This window comes from Lactuca sativa, chromosome 5, assembly GCF_002870075.4.
Source record: "Lactuca sativa cultivar Salinas chromosome 5, Lsat_Salinas_v11, whole genome shotgun sequence".
Taxonomy (NCBI): Eukaryota; Viridiplantae; Streptophyta; class Magnoliopsida; order Asterales; family Asteraceae; genus Lactuca; species Lactuca sativa.
In genome coordinates, this window is record NC_056627.2 from 258,338,054 (window position 1) to 258,347,586 (window position 9,533).

At 35.0% G+C, this 9,533-nt stretch overlaps 1 protein-coding gene across 8 annotated transcripts; it reads left to right on the forward strand.

Moving 5' to 3' along the window:
- Window positions 1-3,699: 3,699 nt before the first annotated feature.
- Window positions 3,700-8,148, forward strand: LOC111887001 (BTB/POZ domain-containing protein NPY2). Of its 8 annotated transcripts, none has more exons than XM_052771597.1 (7): window positions 3,700-4,059; window positions 4,348-4,451; window positions 4,770-4,822; window positions 5,480-5,638; window positions 5,798-5,867; window positions 5,978-7,168; window positions 7,250-8,148. In XM_052771597.1, exons 4-7 carry the CDS (start codon window positions 5,577-5,579, stop codon window positions 7,814-7,816), a joined length of 1,890 nt encoding a protein of 629 aa, XP_052627557.1. In that variant the 5' UTR covers window positions 3,700-4,059; window positions 4,348-4,451; window positions 4,770-4,822; window positions 5,480-5,576; the 3' UTR covers window positions 7,817-8,148. The 8 variants fall into 8 exon arrangements, with proteins under 8 accessions (XP_052627557.1, XP_052627554.1, XP_052627558.1 ...); XM_052771594.1 differs by having other exon boundaries at window positions 4,770-4,788; XM_052771598.1 differs by lacking the exon at window positions 4,348-4,451 and having other exon boundaries at window positions 4,770-4,826.
- The last annotated feature ends 1,385 nt before the right edge of the window (window positions 8,149-9,533 follow it).

Here is a 9,533-nt window from a genome sequence, read left to right on the forward strand (position 1 = left end):
GAAGGGGAGGCAAGCTCCCAGATATACTAGATAGTATCCGGTCGAGAGGACCAAAGGGGTAGGTTGGGCACCCAGATATGCCTGACAAAATATGTATGTTATGTGATTGTATGGTATGTGGTATGTTGGGGGAACTCACTAAGCTTCGTGCTTACAGTTATCAGTTTTGGTTTCAGGTACCTCTTCTTCGAAGGGGAAGGAGCTGGCGCGGTAGTGGCCCATCACACATATTCCTTGTATTCCGCACTATGAGATCCTCCTGGGAATTTGTACTTTGATATTATTATGTTTTATAAAATGTTTTTCAAGACATGCGATAAATTTTATGAAATGATATGATCGGTGAACGTTTTATTTCTAATGTTTGCTAAGTATATGTTTTAAGAAAATAAAAATTTTGGCTCGTATTTTTGGGACGTTACACAATGTCATCCCTAAATTAGTGTGCCGGTTAACCACACGCGTTCCACCAACGTTTGACAAGGGTACGAAGTGTAATTCCATGGATTAGCATCATTTTCACATTTTACCCTAAAGTAACTAAGATTGGGAATTTGTAAAACATGTAGTTACTTTGTATCTTACATTATACTTTTAATGAGGAGAGGGTTGCCCTATCTTACCCGTTCGGCTAACGACTCTCCACCAGTCAAGCAAGCGGTGGGTGTGAGTGTACACCCATTAAGCGCCATTTTATAGGCAGCAACCTTATACTCACCTTATAAATTGGCTTCGTGAATGAGGCCTACTAACGGTAAGACTAGCATTTTAAGTTTTATATATATATATATATATATATATATATATATATATATATATATATATATATATATATATATATATTAAGCTTGTAATAATATATAATAGTATAGGGTTGAATTTTAAACTTGTAAAATTCTAAGGGTTTGAAATTTAAATTACTCAAAGTTAAACTTTTAATCACATAATTCAAATTTCAAAACTTGAGGGCAAGTTTTGAACTTTTCAAAACATAAGGGATCAAATAAAAAATAATTTAAATTAAACAATTAATTTCATAATTATCTGTATTTGACCTAATCATATTTTAGTCATAAGATAATTACCAAATAATTTTAAATAATCCGTATTTATCATATAAACAATCAATATTCAAAAGATTTGAAATTATCTATTGTTTTGACAAGGATAATCATTTAATTAAGATAAAATTCGGATTTTAACTTCAAAAAACGATTTAGGCATCAAATCCAAGACAAAACAGCAACTAAATCTCGAAATATCCTCTGTCTGATGCACAAACTCGCCGAGTCAGCTCTGAACTCGCCGAGTAGGGCTAACTCGCCGAGTCCAGATACTGACTCTCCGAGTTGAGTCGGACAGAGGCAAGAAAAATGATTTTCAGTAAGCAAAACAGTTAAGCATCACATACAATTGAAACCAATCAAGGCTCTGATACCATTGATGAGTTTTATGCATAAGAACAATCCTATGTGCTCATACAAACCTTAATACTTGGATCTAGGTTTCTCTATTGTACATGCTTTGAATCCAAGACTTACAAACCTAGATCTATCATATATAATTCAAATTTATCATAAAGAAAAACATATCTAAGTGGTTTACCTCTTTCAAGTAGCCTGAATCCTTGTAATCTTCTTGATCTTGAACTTAGAGTCACAATTGTAACTCCTCTAATGGTTCACAAACCCCACAAGCAAGAAGGCAATATGAGAGAGGGTTAGAGATGCTAGAAATCGGCCCTAGGGTTCCCTTGGAATGAAGTGTAGCCGATTTCCATAACCTAAGGGTCTTATTTATACTTGCACGCTACTAGGGTTTCAGTCTAAACCCTAAAGGACAACTTAGCCACCAAGCAGCCCAAGGAACCTTCTGGAATAAGGCATTGGACGAAAATATGATGGATCCCCATCATAATTTCGTTCCCCCTTAAGTCCATTGGGTTTCCTTAACCCAAAACTCAACTATCATACGTTTGACAGTTTATACCCCTTTATTTAATTAATCTCTTTTAGTCACCAAATTAATTCCTAATTAATTTATGACTAATACTAATTAAATAAATATGATTTATCCTTTAATATATTATTCTTATAATATATTAATAAACCATACTATTCTCTCTCTCCTTAAATTACCTTGTCAAGTTGCATTGGAGAAGACAACCCAAAAGGACCATGCACAACCGGGTCAAGTACATACCAAATATAGTTATGGGCTTAGACACTATTCCAACAGTATGGGCACCTACTACTGAAAGCACAGGACCCGTACGCGTGTCAGGGAAGTCACAACCCTTAGGGTTTTGTTGGGAATTGATCCCCATAATTTTATATTTGTGTTATCTAATATCTCCCTAGTTTATTTTTAGTATGGCGATTTCGAGACTATTTGAGGTGGACTCGGATCAGGAGCAGGAACGGGTGGCTAGGATAGGCCAACATTGACTGAGGACCAGGTTAGGGAGATCATTCAGGAGGACATTATTTCCCTCTTCCGGGTGCAGTTACCCGAGATGTTTGGGTCTATTAAGACCACTATGATATAGTACTTTGATGAGCGATACACAGCCCTTTCTGAGACTGTTACTGCTGCAGCCACTGTAGCGATTTCTACTGCCGAGTTTGGCACATGAGAGCTTTCCAGTACCGGGACTTCGACAATACGAAGCCCAATACGAAGCCCCCGATGTTTGACTGGGTTTAGGATCCGATCATCGCCATGTGGTGACTGTCAGATGTTGAGGGATGTTTCTTTACTTTCTCTTATCAATTCGAAAAGTGAAAACGAGTTGTTACATACAAACAACCAACAAGGTGCGTTTAGGATCACAAAACCAAATATTTAAAAACTAGAGAAACCAAACGTATCAAAAGCGCATAGTATAAACACGCATTGATTTTCTATGAATGATTTCTCATGTTTTGTCATTTTGCATAATGACTTTTAAAATTTAAATGAGACTATCCCACCATAAAACCTCCACTTTCAAGCCAATGAGAGATGAAACCCTATTAGATCTATAAACATATGTTTTTCTCCTACCCATTAAAAAACCAAAAACGTCATCCTTAATGTTAACCTTTATCTCAACTAGTCATTCAAAAAGTTCACATGCCAAATACAACCTCAAACCATCAAACCAAGCGGGTAAAAGAGAAGAAAGGGAAGTTGCTACGGGATGTCTCCAAATGAGAAACTTCTATCAATTTTTGAGTGAATTAAGTTTATTACACAAGTGTTGTTACTAAACGAGTTTATATAAGTTTGTTAAGACCTTCATCAAATTTTGAGCGAATTGCTTACAAACAATAGTCCCATGAGATTTGTAAAAACTAATGTTGAAAAGAATTGAATAAAAAAAGCCCAATCTATAGACATGTAAAAGTTTGATGCTCCTAAATTAATATCATCCAGACATGTATCAGTTTGATGCTCCTAAATCAATATCATCCATTCTTCAAAGTTCAAACAATCATGTGTGAATTTGACCATTGCAAAAAGATTCTTTTAACCATTTTTACGGGGGAAAGGAACCCAAAGAAGACTAGAACTACGCTTCCTATTTTTTATATGACCTACAAATCGTATTCATATTACTTTCGTCATTTTAAATCAACATCTTGACACAATTAGCGATCTTCTAACTAAAACCAATTAGTCCAAAGTGCCATAATTTGGTAAAAACTGGGGATGTGATTTAACTCAAAAGGCGAGTACAACTCCTCATTTAAAGAGGGAGCAAAAAAGCAGATTGTCAGCATTGGCGTGCATATCATAGCAGATTGGGCTCTCGGGGTCTTCATCCTAATCACTACACCCCCCTCTCTCAATCTCAATCTCTGCAAAATACAACTCAAAATGATTTCACCCAACACAACATAAAATCAAAACAAAAAGATTACAACTTGAAAGCAGTATTTCATCTTTTCTTTAGTGGTCCTTTTCCTCAAGATTAGGGTTTTGAGATTAAAGAAAAAAAAAAAGAAAGAAAGAAAAAGGGTAAAGATTCTGAAGAAAGAAAGAGTAGTGACTCTGTGGGATTCTTTACGAAACTGGGTAAGCACTTGAGCAGCACAGACGTTGGCTTTTAGTGTAAAATGGTTTCTGCTTTTGAGTGGACACAGAATATGGAGAACAGCTTGTCTTCTTCTAATGGGTGTTTGTCTGTGTGTTTTTCTTTGGGTGGGGTGGGGTTTTGTCTCTTTTTTGCATGCTTTGTTGTTTTATGTTTTCTCTATTCTCTAATACAGTAATACACTAATACATCCAAAGCTTCCATTTCTGTTATCTCAAAAAAATAAAACAAACTGTTCATGTGATGCTTGGCGCTCTGTTTTTCCACAGAACTTGCTTCAATCAGCTATCGTGTTCTTCACCTTTTTCTCTCTACGGATCCACATATATGAAATATTGTAATGTAAAAGATGCTGTTTTGTAAGTATTTCGAGGTGGGTTTACCATTACAAGTTGATGCCGTCAAAAACTAGATTGAAAAAATAAATAATAATAACTATGAGATTTTGTCTCATGATTCTTAAATTCAAGTGGGATACATACAAGATTTTTTTATTTGATTCTGCTTAAGTAAGCATCATTACATATGGGTATTCATTGAGTTAACTGATTTTGTGATCTTTTTTCTCTCATGTTTCCATTATTAAATTGCTTCTACTTGTACAAAAACAGAGCAATAGATGCTTATTGTCTGCCGTTTCCATGGCGTATTGAAACTGATTCCAAGATGCTGTTTTCTATCTGTTTTGCAGGGTTTCTCGATCTTCAACGGTAATTTGATCTCCTTAGTTTAGGCTTCAAAGTTGTAGGTTTTAATTTTTTTTCTCTATTTTCAAGATTTTAATTAATTAATACAGACAAGAAAAAACACAGTGTGTTAGTTTTTAGAGAGAAATTATACAAAAATAGAAGGGAGGTGGGTGGGTTGAGTCAGATTTGTGCTTGTGGGGTGTCTCATTTCATCTCTTTTACTCTCTCTCTAACTTTCTCTCTCTACTGGTATTAAAGAAAGAGAGAATAGTTTAGTCAAATAGTGAGAGGAGTGTGTGTTACTGTTGTGTTTGTCTCCTGGGCTAGCCGGGTTCGCCCGGAGTCCGTGGGCTTTGCCGCTGAACCAGGACGCACCTTCTTTAATCCCATTTATCTCTTCATCTTCTTCATTCTTCATCTTCAAGTCATCAACAAAATCAATCCCTCATTTTCTCTCTCTACGTTTCTCACTCTTCTGGTGTTAAAGATTCTCCTCAAGAAATTTATATATATATATTCTCACCCTCGACTCAGATCTTATTTCTTCTTCCTTCTTTGAAAAATCCCCCCCACTAAAAGTTCATCAAGAAATCTTAAAAAAACCACCCACAAAACCATCATCAAGAAATTTCAGAAAACACCCCAAAATCTTTCATCAGGAGTTATTGAAAAACGAACCCAACTTGAACTTGCTTTTCTCCTTCATTTCTAGGTTCTACGGTGTTAAAATTTGGGGATGTGGATGATCTTCACTTGCTTTGAGCTGAAAACAAGATAATTAAACAAGTTTTGAAGCGAAGCTACACAAGATGAAGTTCATGAAACTTGGATCCAAACCCGATTCGTTTCAGACTGACGACAACAATATTTGGTAAGCATTTTGATGAACCCTAATCAGTGATTTCCTATTCTTGTTATCTTTAATAATGGTAGCATTAGTTGATTTCGATTATAATTTATTGCCTGGTGTTAAGATCAAAAAATAAAGTATTGCTTAAAATCTAAGAACCGATTGCAATTTGCAATACAGGTATGTGGCTTCTGAATTGGCAACAGATATTGTGATCAATATAGGAGATGCAAAGTTCTATCTACATAAGGTAAAACCAGCCTCTTATATCAGTTGTACATTAATGCATTACAGTTGTACATTGTAAGTTTGTAACTAAATCCTCACATGTCACATCACAACCCATGTGTATTCTTTCAGTTTCCATTGTTATCAAAAAGTGGTCGTTTACAGAAGCTAGTAGCAAACACCAATGGTGGCATTGGGGACGAAATCGTCATTCACGACATTCCCGGTGGGCCCGCTGCATTTGAAATATGTGCCAAGTTTTGTTACGGAATGACAGTAACCTTAAACGCGTATAATGTTGTCACTGCTCGATGTGCAGCCGATTACCTCGAAATGCATGAAACAATGGAGAAAGGAAACCTGATTTACAAAATCGATGTGTTTTTAAACTCGAGCATTTTCAGAAGCTGGAAAGATTCAATCATAGTACTTCAAACAACAAAATCAATGATGATGTTGGCTGAAGAACTAAAGCTAGTGAGCCATTGCATTGAGTCAATAGCTTCAAAGGTATCGGTTGATGTCTCAAAGGTTGATTGGTCGTATACTTATAACCGAAAGAAGCTTCCGGAAGAAAATGATAACCGAATGTTAACTGGAGGACTTAGGACAATAACTGTTCCAGCTGATTGGTGGGTGGAGGATCTTGCTGAGCTGGAACTCGATTTATACAAAAGGGTTCTTGTTCATATAAAAAACCGGGGTTTAGTCCATGATGAAGTGATTGGTGAAGCTTTAAAAGCTTTTGCTTCTAGAAGATTACCCGGGTTTAACAAAGGGGTGATACCCAGTGGCGATTTGGTAAAAACTCGATCGATAGTCGACACGATTGTATGGCTTTTACCCTCTGAAAAAGGCGCAGTTTCTTGTGGTTTCTTGCTTAAACTGTTGAAAATGGTGATTTTGGTTGATTCGGGTGAAATGGTGAAGATGGATTTGGTCAAAAAGATTGGTCAACAACTTGAGGAGGCTTCGGTTCATGATCTTTTGATTCGTGCTAAAGAAGGTGGGATTGATTCCACCATTTATGATGTGAAAACGGTTCAGAAAATAGTTGAAGAGTTTATGGTTCGTGATCAAGATCGAAATGGGGAATTTGAAGCAGATGGAAATGAGATTCAAGAAGTAAGGAGGTCAACCGGAGGGATATTATCAGAAGCTTCAAAATTAATGGTTGCTAAACTTGTTGATTCTTACCTTGCTGAGGTGGCAAAGGACCCGAATTTACCTTTATCAATGTTTGTCGATCTTGCTGAAACAGTTTCGGTTTTTTCAAGACCAGCTCATGATGGTATTTATCGCGCAATTGATATGTATCTCAAGGTAGAACTACTTTTAACATCCCAGTACAACCTGTCCTGTCATGTCCTGTCCTGTCTAATCTGTATGTCTATTTTGATACAGGCGCACCCTGGGATTAGTAAAAGTGAGAGGAAGAGAATCTGTAGGTTGATGGACTGCAAGAAACTTTCAGTGGAAGCATGCATGCACGCGGTTCAAAACGAGCGGCTGCCGCTGCGTGTGGTGGTGCAAGTTCTGTTTTTCGAACAAGTCCGGGCGGCAGCTTCCTCTGGGAGCAGCACACCGGACCTCCCGAAAGCAATCAAAGATCTGAACAGCACCTCCCATGGGAGCTCAAGGTCAACCAACACCAACACAGAAGAAGATTGGGATGCGGTTGCTACAACTGAAGAACTTAAAGCTTTAAGGGGTGAGCTGGCATCCTTGAGACTTGAAAGAAACGGTGGTGGACATGCAAAGAGCCCTTTAGCTGACAGGAGTTCTGTTCATAAGTTGAAAGGTTTGGTTGCAACTAAGAGGATTTTGACTAAAATATGGTCGAGTAAAGGTGGTGGGACAGGGGAGAATAGTGGGTCGGATTCTTCTGGAAGTCTTGGGTCGGGTAATCGTGATGAACATGTGAAAATGGTATCGACTCCTTCGAGAAAAGGGCGACATTCGGTGTCTTGATAATTTGATTTTTATAATGTTTTTGTTAATGGGGGATGATATAAGAAGGTAAGGTAGAGATGATGAATTGATGATGGTGTAAGTGTTTTTTTTTTTTTTTTTTTTTTTTTTATGTTAGGAGATATCATAAGTTGTAGTAGTAAAACTAGTAAGAAACTAAGAATCTCTGAAAATGGTGGATGTTTTGTGTTAGGGTGAAAAAAAAAAGTTTATTTAGGGATATTGGGGTAAAAGAAGAACCCTGGAACTAGAAGTTGATGAAATCTAACAGATATCTAGTATCAACTTGTACTTTGATTTTAATCTATAATGAAGTAGCATGTATTGGTATTGTTGGTGCGTCTTTTTATTTCGTTTGTTTAAATTTTGTGTGAAAATCGTTTTTTACATTCTTTTGTTGACAAGTAGTTCTTGCCGTTCTTGGTGGTTTGATAATAGATTACTTGAGTTATTGCCTTATTGGGTGGCGCGATGCTCTAATATTCCCAAAAATATAAATAAAAGGTTCTTTTTTTCATGTATTAAAATTCTAATTCTAAACATGTAATAAAAACTGTATCTTGCTTTTGTTAGTTGTATTTTTACGTCCAAATTTCCGGCAGTTGTATGTTTACATCAAAATTTCCGGCAGGTTTATAAGTTAAGGGAGCTGATTTTTTGTCATAAAGATTACATTTTTTCCACTTGACAATTATACACTTTATTTTTTTTACACTTACCAAATATCTTAAAAGACCTAATACGAGTTCGAAAAAAAAGGTCTTACCCTTATTATAAATTTTTATTTAAATAAAAAAATGTATAATATATAATAAAAAAAGTTAGGTCCCTGCCAACTTTGCTCTCTCTCAACGCCCCATGTAAAAAAATCCACCTTTTCTTGAAGTTAATATTTATTTTGAGATACCTAATTCTTTAAACCAAAGAGAACAAGGGAATCGTTTGGGTTTGTTTTGAATTGGAAAGCTTTTAGGGGTTTCTTCGTGGAATTTTCTGTAGTTTTTTAACGAGTTTTCAAGAAAAGCTTTTACATCTATGCACAGTTTGATGACGGTTTGATAGAGGGAAAAGAAGAACACATCCCCAATAAAAAACGATAGTCATTGATCATATGTGTGTCAATGTGTAAAACAATGCATATACTTAAAAAATACGTGTTTAATAATAAAATATTCAGTATATTTGTACATATATAAAAGGGTGTAACAACACAATAACTCGGTTTGAAGTTTGAACATAAACCGTACTTTTTGTATGAAATGATGTAAATTTAGCACGAATAACATTAGCTAAAAAATATTATATTACCTTTTTTATATTACAAAAATATTAAAATCTTATAATTTTTTTAAACTTATATAAATTTTCAATTTTTATTTTTATTTTTATTACCATTTTACAAATCTGACTTTTGTTTATTAGAATAACTGTATAAATTATATTATTAATAGTTATACATATAGTTTAATATGTCAAACTTTTTAATTTTATTAGTTATATTATTGTGTTTTAGATTATTAAAAAGTATTTAAAATTTTAATATATTCAAAACATAAAAATTAAATTTATAATATACGATTAATTAATATTTCAATATACAAGTAAAAATTAGCTTATTAAAAATATAATATACAATTACATTAACTATAACTTTATAAAATCAAACTTTACAATTGAGTAAATTATACGAATGATCCTTTAACTTTACAGTTTTTCC